This window comes from Lupinus angustifolius, chromosome LG12, assembly GCF_001865875.1.
Source record: "Lupinus angustifolius cultivar Tanjil chromosome LG12, LupAngTanjil_v1.0, whole genome shotgun sequence".
In the NCBI taxonomy this organism is placed as follows: Eukaryota; Viridiplantae; Streptophyta; class Magnoliopsida; order Fabales; family Fabaceae; genus Lupinus; species Lupinus angustifolius.
In genome coordinates this window covers 7,847,517-7,859,899 of record NC_032020.1, presented here as the reverse complement: position 1 = coordinate 7,859,899, position 12,383 = coordinate 7,847,517, and the positions used below count along the sequence as shown (strand labels likewise).

Sequence of the window (12,383 nt, the reverse complement as noted above, 5' to 3'; positions counted from 1 at the left end):
TATATATATATTGCATAACATAGTCATAAAAGTTAATGTAATGTTCATGCACAGATCTGAATATATACTTCAACATTCGTTGGAAGGATTTATAATACAAATTACTCATAATTCAAATAAGCGGAAGCGGGTAAATGTTATCGTCATTATTCCTAAATACTCGATTTTCATAACCAATAGCGGAAGCATACAAATCCCCAAATTTAAAAGTTAGGGTTCACAAAAAATTGAGGAAAAAACATTTTTAATGGAGAACTATAAAATTCATAACCTAAAGCTCTGATACCACTTGTTAGATATTTCTTTATGATTTGTGAAATACTAATCTTAGGATCTTGAATATCATGATTCTCACACATATATATAAAACAAGGATGTAAAGTCATATCTGAATCCATGTTTTCAGATCTACTCCTTTGATATAACTTCTGAGAGAGAGTTTTGGTACCAAACAAGAGTAGATCTAGGAAACCATAGACACTTTTTTTCTTCTTGTTCCTATTTCCCTTAATCGTTTTCTTACCTAAATCACTTCTTTCTTAGAAGTGTGTTAGGATTAGCTGACTACAAAAACCCTTAAAATCTATAAAAACAAATTAGTTAAAGAATAATTAAGAATTGGGAGAATGAAAATTGACACTTCGTCTTAATCCAAAATTTTATGGTATTAATGTTAGATATTTCTTTATGATTGGTGAAATATCAATCCTAAGATCTTGAATATCATGATTCTCACACATATATATAAAACAATAATATAAAGTCATATTTGAATCCATGTTCTCAGATCTACTCCTTTGATATACCTTTTGAGAGAGAGTTTTGGTATGATGGTCTTCCTCAACCAAATCCTGAATTCCTTTTGGGACCTTCATTTTCTCTCTGATGGGGAGAGGTGAAAACTAGTTGTGATTTGGTGTATTGTGGACCATAATCGTTCATTATGTATTAACTTATAGGGTTCTCATTATCCCCCATAGGCAAACCATTTGGGTATCCACTCATTAAGCCCATATTCATTATCACTTTTAGAACTCCTATGAGTAATGAGAAATTAGATCACTTGTTTTGCAACCCAAAATAAATAACTGATATAATTGTATTGAATCTATAATGAGTTTATCTACTTATAAAGCTTCAAATTACCAATTACTCATATTTATCGGAGTTCTCAAATCTCAACCACATCTAACTTAGTACATATTTATTGTCCTATAAGTTGTATCACTACATGTGTCATCAGTTGTGAGTAATAATAATATATGAGTTTTATAATTTTATATATTATTAATATCATTCATCAATATTTAATTATATTTGACTTTTAATGAAATGTGGATTTTACTCTCAAGGTACAAAACACATTTGGTCTCTCCAACCCTGCTCAACTCAAAGATCCTCACTGTTAAGAGAGTAAATGGCTACAGAAAGTGATCACAACCACGAACATGACCATCATCATGATCATGATTCAGATAACAAGTCTTCATGGGTAGGTGCTGATGGGAAAGTGTATCATAGCCACGATGGTCTAGCACCACATTCTCATGAACCCATTTATTCTCCTGGTTTCTTCACAAGAAGAGCTCCACCACTTCTCAACAGAGATTTCAATGAAAGAGCTTTCACTATTGGTATTGGTGGCCCTGTTGGCACTGGGTATCCCCTCTTTCTCTTCTTTCTTTTTTAATACTAAACTCTCTTTTTTGGCCTCTACCAATTCTGAAAATCCAACCTAGTCATGAAAAAATGGGTCAAATTAATCACTTTAAGGGTTAAAGTGCATAAAAAGGACTAATTTGATCTACTCATTTGGGATCTTAGGTGACTAATTCGGCTTTTCGAAATTTTTCTAAGCATGCAAAAATATTAAGGGAACAAAATAACTTCGCTATTTTATTACTAAATTGAGATTTATCAAATTGTCATAAGTTGTATGTTTGATGGATGATGGTAACTTGATGCATTCAGGAAGACAGCTTTGATGTTGGCCCTTTGTGAACATTTGAGAGACAATTACAGTCTTGCGGCAGTAAGTTTCTTATAAAGCTTTTTCTCATTTAAATATTGCATTTTTATCTGTTGGATTTGAGGACTATGTTATCTTCCAATGTTAGCTTAGTGAACTGATTTTGTTGGAATTCATAACTGATGTCTCATCTACTGCTTAGCATGACTTGTTATTTCCTGCTTGTTTTCGCATTACTAGCAGCCCAAACATGTTCCAAAGTGTGAATAATGTGGAAATATATCCACTATAAAAGAAATTCCATGGTATGATTATTTTGATCCTAACTTCAGTTTTGCACATTCCTAAATTGACAAAATAACAAGCTGTGTTTGTTTTCAGGTGACAAATGATATATTCACTAAAGAAGATGGTGAGTTTTTGGTGAAACACAAAGCGCTTCCAGAGGAAAGGATACGAGCTGTGGAAACTGGAGGATGTCCACATGCTGCGATTCGAGAGGACATAAGTATTAATCTTGGACCCCTGGAGGAGCTGTCAAACTTGTACAAAACAGATATTCTTCTTTGCGAATCTGGAGGGGGTATTTAAAAATAATTAGTTAATTGTGATTTTGGATCGTTTAAAAGATTTTCTGTAGCGAAATTGCTAGTAATATGCTATTACACTTATGTATGTCATCATTTTTGAAATTGAGTTTGATCTCAAAAACTTTTCATGTACATCTGAGTTTCTTGTGCAGATAACCTGGCAGCCAATTTCAGCAGGGAGCTGGCTGACTATATCATTTACATAATAGATGTATCTGGTGGTGATAAGATTCCTCGGAAAGGTGGCCCTGGAATCACACAAGCTGATCTCCTTGTACGTAACTACGTATCATATACATAGCTGTTACGCCAGAGGCACTCGTTAAATCGATGATATAAATCTTCGCATGTGACTTATAAATTTAATTTTGGACTACGAAACTGATTGGGCATACTTCCAGGTAATAAACAAGACTGACCTTGCACAAGCAGTTGGGGCTGACTTGGCAGTCATGGAGCGGGATGCTCATCGAATGAGAGATGGGGGGCCATTTGTTTTTGCACAGGTTAGTTAACACTACTTTTTTGTTATTAAGGGCTGTTTGTTGGTCTATCTAACAGCTAATTAGTAAACTTAATGCAACTACAAAATATTACATACTGGCCATAGAACACTAGAAAATTGGATTTAGCTGGGTTGGTATAATATAATATGGTTTGTACTCTATCTGATTTAGTTTCACTCTAGCTTTTCTGTGTATTCACTATTAAGTAGAAAGAATTGTTACAAGTTATAACTTCGACAGAAAAGGTTTCATCTTCCTAAGAAAAATGAAGCCTCCTTCCCCAGGTTAATTTTCAAGTTAATGATAATACCTCATAAGTTGAGGGCATTTGTCACAATTTTTAAAAAAAAGAGAATGCAAGTACTCTAGTCTTGCCTATTGTTAGTTTGGAAATAATACGGAATCTTTTAAATGAAAACTTGTGCAGATCAGTTTGTTGTAACATCTTTGTAGGAGTAGTAACATAGCTTGTTGGGAACTATGCCTTCTAGTATTGGACTATTTGGGTCCTTTTTTTAGCTTTAAATTTAATAGGAACATAACTGCATTTTTTGAGCATCCAAGTATGTTTATTTTGTAATGTTATGAATGATTGTAGTCCTTCAAATAATTTGCCTCTCGCCCCTTGTAAATGTATTTCCGATACCTACGTGAAGGTGAAACACAAGGTTGGGGTTGAAGCAATTGTGAATCATGTCTTAGAAGCTTGGGAAGCAACTACAGGGAAGAAGAGGCACTGAGATTGCATTGGAAAAATGTCCCCAGTTCATCTTATTTTGTGACTTTACATGCATGTTAGTGTGTTACAGTAATAAATTCATATACAATTATGTTCACAACCTGTATCCAACGTTTTATGTTGTATTTTGCTTTTTCTTGCATGTTATATTAACAACTTTTGAAACATGCCCATTACTTGAAGGAGAATGAAGTATTTCCTGCAGGAGATAAGCTTTCCACTATTACAATCATAACATGTATCTTATTTAACCATTTTTCTACAAAAATATTTCTAAACATTAAAAAAAACAGGACAAGTGTCATGGGGAGATTTTCTGGTATGTGAAGATACTTTATTCTCGACTTAGAATATGGATCTGTCTGTATGCTCTTTACTGCATGGTGCTCCTCATTTCTGGGGATACTATTTTCAACTATCTCATATTTATAAAATGATAATGGTTCTCTATTTCCACCCACCGTTTCATGGCATATACAGTTAGGTTTAGACATGTAGATTTGACAGGCCCTTGATGATACAATTCGCAAATCTTGTCTTTTAATATCCTATAATTCATAGACTTAATTTAGTAAAAGAAACTTAACAAAAATTGCGGTGAACGTGGATCGAACACGTGACCTTCAGATCTTCAGTCTGACGCTCTCCCAACTGAGCTATCCCCGCTTGTTGGTTGTTATATGTATTTTATCTTCCCACTAATGTCCATTGTGTGTAACTTATCAAATTTACACGCTAACGAAGTTTTAGTTAAGAGTAAAATATGTAAATGTAATATATATTAAGTGGTATTATAAAGATTTATACACACTCAATATATTATTCATACTTAATATGTATTACTATTTTTAAAGAGTAAATGATAATTAAAAATGAATGACGAATAATGCAGTTATAATACATAAAATTCATACATTGTCATAGTATACATCTTTTTCTAAAAAATACATGCCTATAAACACCATTATCCATCATTCCTCATTATTAAATCTTTAATTAATCAATCTAAATAATTTATGGATAATATAGTGATAGTGTATAAATATTTATACTTACATTAAATACTAATTTTATAAATATAAGAAAAATTGTATGTATTGATAATGTATAAGTTTTATATGTCATTGTATTATTCATCATTCATGTTTAATTATCATTGACTCTTCAAAAAATAATAATACAAATAAATGATAATAATATGCTCACTGTCTATAAATCACATACTAACCGTCTATTAATATATAATGCCAAACATTAAAAACAAAGGTAAAGAAATAGAGATGGTCACATAAAAGATTCTTATTCTTATTAAGATAATTAGAAAATAAAAATAATGATTAAAGGGTCCAAAGCTTGAAGGATTGCATTTAGGTTGAGTATAGTTATTAGTGGTAATAAAGCACGGTAATGAAGCCTTACGATATTCAATATAAAGTTTAATATATACTAACAATTTATACACAATTGATACATATCAACACATTGATGGATCATCTTAAGAACAAGTAGGGGCCAAGTTTCTCCCAAATTTTATAACAATTATTCTTTGAACTTTTTTAAAATATATTTTTTACATTTTGTAATTTCTATGGTCATTCTAATAGATCAAGTTCTGTGTTAATATTGCTTATAATATTATTATTTCAATTGAGATCATAATGAGTTTATACTTATGAAATAGACTATGAAGATTATAGATTGCTTTTGTCAAACTTATGAATTTTTATAGATCATTTAATATTGATAATATATGTATTTTTGTCCAAAATACTACCATATGATTTTCTTAATAAGCAAGGGAAGAGAATATTGACTTGTGATGTTAATGTCAATATTTTATTTTTTATGTTAATAATCATTTATGTTTGGAAAATTATCAATCATCTCTAAATTAAGTGAAATTTTGAAAATAAATACATATTATTTGTTTGATAAAGTTATTTATCTTATTTTAAATATTATGTTTTAACTACATAAGAATGATCATTTTCAGCAACAAAGAAAACAAAACAAAATTATGTAATAGGATAGAAGATGAATTTATTATAGACCACATGTTTTTTATATTGAAAAGGAAGTAGCTGAAAATTTCACCACATATTCAATTATTGAAAGTCTTTAAAAGAACGAAGAGTGATACTTTAAATGAATATACATTATCTTTATATTTTTGTCATTCAATTATCTAACTTATAAATTCTAATTAGATATTGTTGTCTCTCCTAGATTTTACATCATGATCTGTTATTGTATTCATATTCATTTGTATTATTTTTTGAAAATTATTAATAATTAAATATGAATAGTAGATATTGTAATAATAGTGTATAAATTCATACATTGTCGTGTATATATTTTTTCTCGAATTTAAATCATGTAGTAACATGGACAAATTGTCTCTAGTGCATAGTGCCTATCATTAATTTTTTTTTTGTTTTTATCGTTGTTTCACATATTATATTGTTATTTGAATTAAATGTTGTTTAACAAAAAAGAGAGAAGATGAGATGGAGATTGATTTTTTCCAGTAATATAAGTTAGGAGTTTACTTACCCACATTAATCAACCTTAGGTAACTTTAGATCAAATAGTTTGCTATATTTTTCTGTACGTTGAATATTACTGTAATTTAATCATGCAAGTTTAGGCTTATCTTGTGAATTTGTACTTTTTCTGATACTTTTTTCTCTCTCTTTAATGTTTTCTTCTTAAACTATAATATCTTAAGCTTATCTGGATCATTTTCTATAGCCATGTTTCTTTATAGGATGGCCATTTATACTCTTCTTAACTCAATACACAAGAATGAAATGTTTAAATATAAGTCATTATTTTAAATTATTAAATTAAAATGATCTAATTTAATTAATGTTTATTACTATGAACATAATTTTCATATAAACGATTGTATACATGCCAAATATTTTATTGTTATTTCTATGATGAGTGAAGTTAGAAATAAAAAAATTATGGAGCATCATTTTCATCAGAGTTTTAATTCAAAGGAATATCACTCTCTTCATGAGAAATGCAAGTAGGTTCAAAGGAATATCACTCTCTTCATGAAAAATGCATATAGGAAGGGCAACTATGAACCAAGAAAGAAATCCTTATCCAAAAAGATAAAAAATATCCTTAGTAGTACAAAAAAGAAAAAATATCACTCTTAATGAAAGAACATACACTATTTATAAATAAATATTGTGGTTCCAAATCATATGCATTAATCAATCAATTTATTTCTTATTCAAAGATCACTTCATTAGAATAATTCATTAACTTGACAGCAAGCAAAGTTGTGATTACACACAATGGGTATTAAACCGTAAAATGAATTATAAATATAGGTAACAGACATGAAGCGGGGATAGCTCAGTTGGGAGAGCGTCAGACTGAAGATCTGAAGGTCACGTGTTCGATCCACGTTCACCGCATTTTTAATTTTATACGTTCAAATTTATTTTACTAATTTTCGTCTTTTATGAATTCATTTGTTTTTCTAAAATAAAAACTTGAATGGCCTAATGGGCTCGTCGATATAAGCTATTAAGATAAAACACTTGCAAGTTGAATCATCAAGACGGACCTGTCCAATGTAAATGTATAAACCTATCTGTATATGCCATTCAAAAACTGATGCATTAAAAAAAGTGTATACTGTCTCCCTTGCCTAAAAAATCTTGGGGTCTATTATATTATTAATTTTCAATTTATCATCCACACCAAAATTTAATTTTCTTATTATTTTAAATCAGTATTACCCATAATAAATTCATATCATTTTTTTAAGTACATGTCTTTTATTATTTTAAATTTTGGGCTATCTAATTTTTATTCATAGGAATATCAGTATACATTGTTAAGTTTATTAAATTGAAAAATATAACTTGAGGCTGTTCACATCATTTATGATAAAGTGTATGTTCATCTAAATCGTCTATCTAGAGTTCTTCATAACATTAGTGGTTTGCTTAAAAGAAGTTGAGATATTTATATTAAGCATATCTTTAAAGAAGGAAATACGATGACAATATTATGTCTAAACTTAGTGGTGGTCATCATGAAAATATAAAATTTGGGGATTCACCGCCAGTAGGAGCCCTCCCTATCCTGCATATGAATGTTGCACCTATGTTCTAGTTTTTGTTTTGTTTGTCCTTTTGTACCCAAAAAAATTGTAAAATATAAGTTGACACTCGACTGACACAAAATATATATAGTTAAAAAAGTTCATATCAAAATTATGCCATTTGGCTAAACTTTCTTTAAAATTCACCTTATTACAAAGATAAAGGCATAAAGGTTAGAAAGGGCAAATTTTGTTTTTCACCAAATGTTGATGTGGTACTCAAGTACTGAACTTTGTTAAACGATTTCACTTGAGTAATCATACATATCACTGGTAACAAGTTTATGTCACACACAACTTAGTAAACTCTATTATGTGTTTATGCTTTTGATCTCAGAAATCATATGTGAAAAAAGTATTGCTAATAAAGTTGACTCAAAGTTCATATGTATGAAGAAAAAATGATAGAAAAAAATGTATTCATTTCAAGGCAGAGATTAATCATTTACTTATCAAGTTATGGATACTCAAGGGGGGAAATAATTTTGAGTAGGAAAGTGAGTGGAGTGACCATATTGAGTTTAACTATAACAGACAGATCCAGATTCCAAGTAATGCGCATGTTTCAAAAGTTGTTAATATAACATGCAAAAAAAAGCACAACACAACATAAAAGGTTGAATCCAAGTAGTGAACCTTATGTATATGAATTTATTACTGTAACATGCATGAAAAGTTACAACATAAGATGAACTGAGGAAACCATTTTTCCAATGCAATGTCAGTGCCTCTTCTTCCCTGTAGTTGCTTCCCAGGCTTGTAAGACATGATTCACAATTGCTTCAACCCCAACCTTGTGCTTCACCTGCACATTGGTATCGGAAATATGTTTAGAAGGGGCGAGGGGAAAATCATTTGAAAGATTACAATCATTCATAACATTACAAAATAAAATACTTGGATGCTCAAAAAATGTGGTTATGTCCCTGTAAATTTTAAAGCTGAAAAAAGGACCCAAATAGTCCAATACTAAATAAAAGGCATAGTTCCCAACGAGCTATGTTACTACTCCTATAAAGCTGATACAACAAACTGAATTGCACATGTTTTCATTTAAATGATTCCATATTTATTTCCAAACTAACGATAGGCAAAAGTAGAGTACTTGCATTCTCTTTTTTTTTTTTTAAAAAAAATTGTGACAAATGTCCTCAACTTATGAGGTAGTATCATTAACTTGAAAAATAACCTGGGGAAGGAAGCTTCATTTTTCTTAGGAAGATGAAACCTTTTCTGTCGAAGTTATAACTTGTAACATTTCTTTCTACTTAATGGTGAATGCACAGAAAAGCTAGAGTGAAATTAAATCAGATAGAGCAGAAACCTTATTATATCATACCAATCCAGCTAAATCCAATATTCTAGTGTTTTATGGCCAATATGCAAAATTTTATAGTTGCATTAAGTTTGCTGATTAGATGTTAGATAGAGTGATAGACCGACAAACAGCCCGTAATAAAAAAAATGTAGTGTTAAGTAACCTGTGCAAAAACAAATGGCCCCCCATCTCTCATTCGAAGTGCATCCCGCTCCATGACTGCCAAGTCAGCACCAACTGCTTGTGCAAGGTCAGTCTTGTTTATCACCTGGAATTATGCCCAATCAGTTTCGTAGTCCAAGATTAAATTTAAAAATCACACGAGAAGATTCATATCATCGATTTAACGATTGCCTCAGGTGTCACAGCTATGCATATGATACGTAGTTACGTACAAGGAGATCAGCTTGTGTGATTCCAGGGCCACCTTTCCGAGGAATCTTATCACCACCAGATACATCTATTATGTAAATGATATAGTCAGCCAGCTCCCTGCTGAAATTGGCTGCCAGGTTATCTGCACAAGAAACTCAGATGAACATGCAGAGTTTTTGAGATCGAACTCAATTTCAAAAGTGATGACATACATACAAGTCTAATAGCACATTACTAGCAATTTCGCTACAGAAAATCTTTTAAACAATCCAAAATCACAATCAACTAATTATTTGTTTAAATACCCCCTCCAGATTCGCAAAGAAGAATATCTGTTTTGTACAAGTTTGACAGCTCCTCCAGGGGTCCAAGATTAATACTTATGTCCTCTCGAATCGCAGCATGTGGACATCCTCCAGTTTCCACAGCTCGTATCCTTTCCTCTGGAAGCGCTTTGTGTTTCACCAAAAACTCACCATCTTCTTTAGTGAATATATCATTTGTCACCTGAAAACAAACACAGCTTGTTATTTTGTCAATTTAGGAATGTGCAAAACTGAAGTTAGGATCAAAATAATCATACCATGGAATTTCTTTTATAGTGGATATATTTCCACATTATTCACACTTTGGAACATGTTTGGGCTGCTAGTAATGCGAAAACAAGCAGGAAATAACAAGTCATGCTAAGCAGTAGATGAGACATCAGTTATGAATTCCAACAAAATCAGTTCACTAAGCTAACATTGGAAGATAACATAGTCCTCAAATCCAACAGATAAAAATGCAATATTTAAATGAGAAAAAGCTTTATAAGAAACTTACTGCCGCAAGACTGTAATTGTCTCTCAAATGTTCACAAAGAGCCAACATCAAAGCTGTCTTCCTGCATGCATCATCTAACCATCAAACACACAACTTATACCATGCTACAATTTAGTAATAAAATAGTGAAAAGTTATTTTGTTCCCTTAATATATTTGCATGCTTAGAAAAAAATAGAAAAGCCTAATTAGTCACCTAAGATCCCAAATGTGTAGATCAAATTAGCCCTTATGAGTTATGATAATTTTTAGGAACTTTTTTAATCCTTAAAGTGACTATTTTGACCCAATTTTTGATGACTAGGTTGGGTTTTCACAATTGGTAGAGACCAAAAAAGAGTGTTAAGTATAAAAAAGAAAGAATAGAAAAGGGGATACCCAGTACCAACAGGGCCACCAATACCAATAGTGAAAGCTCTTTCATTGAAATCTCTGTTGAGAAGTGGTGGAGCTCTTCTTGTGAAGAAGCCAGGAGAGTAAATGGGTTCATGAGAATGTGGTGCTAGACCATCATGGCTATGATACACTTTCCCATCACCACCTATCCATGAAGACTTTATATCTGAATCATGATCATGATCATGATCATGATGGTGTTCATGTTTGTGGTTGTGATCACCTTCTGTAGCCATTCACTCTCTTAAATTCGAGTTCAACCTCTGAGTTGGAGAGACCAAATGGGTTTGTACACTGCTTCTTGAGATGCAATCTGATGAGTGTTTTGTATAATTTCAGTCAAATCGATAGAATATTCAGTATAATTTATTCTAAAAATTATCACATCTATCATTTTTTAGTTTTACATATTGGTTGGAGGACATCAATTATTCCTCTTATAAGATATCTTATAAACCAATTGAAATTGAGATTTGTCTCTTATAAACCAACTGTTTGTTCGTAAATATAGCATAAAATCTAAGGGAGAGTTTCTCTTATTTGATTCTTAAAAGGCTAAAATAACATTTGGTCATTTATTTTAGTTTCAATTTTTTTAATAAAATATTTCACTCTAATTATGTATCTTTATAATGTTTGTCAAATTAATTTCAGATAGACAATTTAACGTAGGTTGAAAATATAAAGGGGGTAATATTTTTGCATGGATAGTGTAAAAATTTATACACAGTCAAGTGTATCATCCATTCTTTATATTTGTTTTTGTTTTAAAAAAAAATCAATGATCATTGAAAATGAATAATTGATGATGCAATGACGATGTAACGAAACTCTTACTTGGACAATATATACATTATTTTCTCAAATATTCACCCCTTAACATATACTAGCGTGTTGACAAACATTTTGTGTATGTCGACTCGCATTCTTATTTTATGATATTAGTATTAAATTTGTATTTTTTACTTTACAGAATTATAATATTTTTTATTGGATGTACTTCATATTATAATTTTTGTATTTAATATAATATTCAACTTAAAGTGAGATTTATTAATTATAGTTATTTAGGATTATATGGTTTTACTTTAGAAATAAAAAATATTAAGAGCAAAATAAGAAAATAAAATTATTGTGATAGTTATTTCTAATTTTAGCTTTATAAATAAGAGTCATGAAGTAAAGTATGATGATCAACCGTATATCATTTATATTTAACTTTTATTTTTTACTGTCAACAACAACAATACATCATGTTTCAACATTCTTTGTTTTTTTTATATATAGTAAAAGAATATGGGTAAGAAATTAATTTATTTTAAAATATATAGTATTTCAATAAGTATCACTCAAGTAAATCGAACATTTAGTTTTTTGGTCTATTGGAAAATCCAATTAAGCATTACACCATTAGACAACATTGTGTTAGGAATGTCTTTCACATTTTTTCATTTTATATAGAGAAAAAAATATATGCACTGATTATGTATGAGTTTTATATACTTGCATCATTTATCATTTATATTTTATCATCGTT

The 12,383-nt window shown here is 30.4% G+C and overlaps 2 protein-coding genes and 2 non-coding genes across 5 annotated transcripts; 2 read left to right on the top strand and 2 right to left on the bottom strand.

Annotated features, from left to right (window-relative positions):
- Window positions 1,357-4,005, top strand: LOC109361518 (urease accessory protein G-like). Of its 2 annotated transcripts, XR_002109301.1 has the most exons (7): window positions 1,357-1,659; window positions 1,972-2,032; window positions 2,351-2,552; window positions 2,712-2,833; window positions 2,961-3,065; window positions 3,722-3,896; window positions 3,991-4,005. XR_002109301.1 is itself a non-coding variant. In XM_019606987.1 (6 exons), the coding sequence occupies exons 1-6, from the start codon at window positions 1,418-1,420 to the stop codon at window positions 3,803-3,805; spliced, it is 816 nt and encodes a 271-aa protein (XP_019462532.1). In that variant the 5' UTR covers window positions 1,357-1,417; the 3' UTR covers window positions 3,806-3,920. The 2 variants fall into 2 exon arrangements, 1 of the variants encoding a protein (XP_019462532.1); XM_019606987.1 differs by lacking the exon at window positions 3,991-4,005 and having other exon boundaries at window positions 3,722-3,920.
- On the bottom strand, window positions 4,398-4,470 carry TRNAF-GAA. The gene has a single exon. It is a non-coding gene; the product is annotated as a tRNA-Phe (tRNA).
- Window positions 7,166-7,238, top strand: TRNAF-GAA. Its single transcript has one exon. It is a non-coding gene; the product is annotated as a tRNA-Phe (tRNA).
- LOC109363080 (urease accessory protein G-like) lies at window positions 8,500-11,165 on the bottom strand. Its single transcript, XM_019609253.1, has 6 exons — window positions 10,829-11,165; window positions 10,452-10,512; window positions 9,932-10,133; window positions 9,647-9,768; window positions 9,415-9,519; window positions 8,500-8,738 (listed from the first exon to the last, which is right to left on the bottom strand). The coding sequence occupies exons 1-6, from the start codon at window positions 11,080-11,082 to the stop codon at window positions 8,655-8,657; spliced, it is 828 nt and encodes a 275-aa protein (XP_019464798.1). The 5' UTR covers window positions 11,083-11,165; the 3' UTR covers window positions 8,500-8,654.

Excerpts from the sequence above, each read along its gene's own strand:
- LOC109361518 (XM_019606987.1), top strand. The coding sequence starts at position 1,418 with ATGGCTACAGAAAGTGATCACAACCACGAACATGACCATCATCATGAT. Across the intron at positions 2,033-2,350 it reads ACAATTACAGTCTTGCGGCA|GTGACAAATGATATATTCAC; the intron begins GTAAGTTTCTTA and ends GTTTGTTTTCAG. Across the intron at positions 3,066-3,721 it reads GGCCATTTGTTTTTGCACAG|GTGAAACACAAGGTTGGGGT; the intron begins GTTAGTTAACAC and ends ACCTACGTGAAG.
- LOC109363080 (XM_019609253.1), bottom strand. The coding sequence starts at position 11,082 with ATGGCTACAGAAGGTGATCACAACCACAAACATGAACACCATCATGAT. Across the intron at positions 10,513-10,828 it reads GGTGGCCCTGTTGGTACTGG|GAAGACAGCTTTGATGTTGG; the intron begins GTATCCCCTTTT and ends TGATGCATGCAG. Across the intron at positions 9,769-9,931 it reads TCTTTGCGAATCTGGAGGGG|ATAACCTGGCAGCCAATTTC; the intron begins GTATTTAAACAA and ends TTTCTTGTGCAG.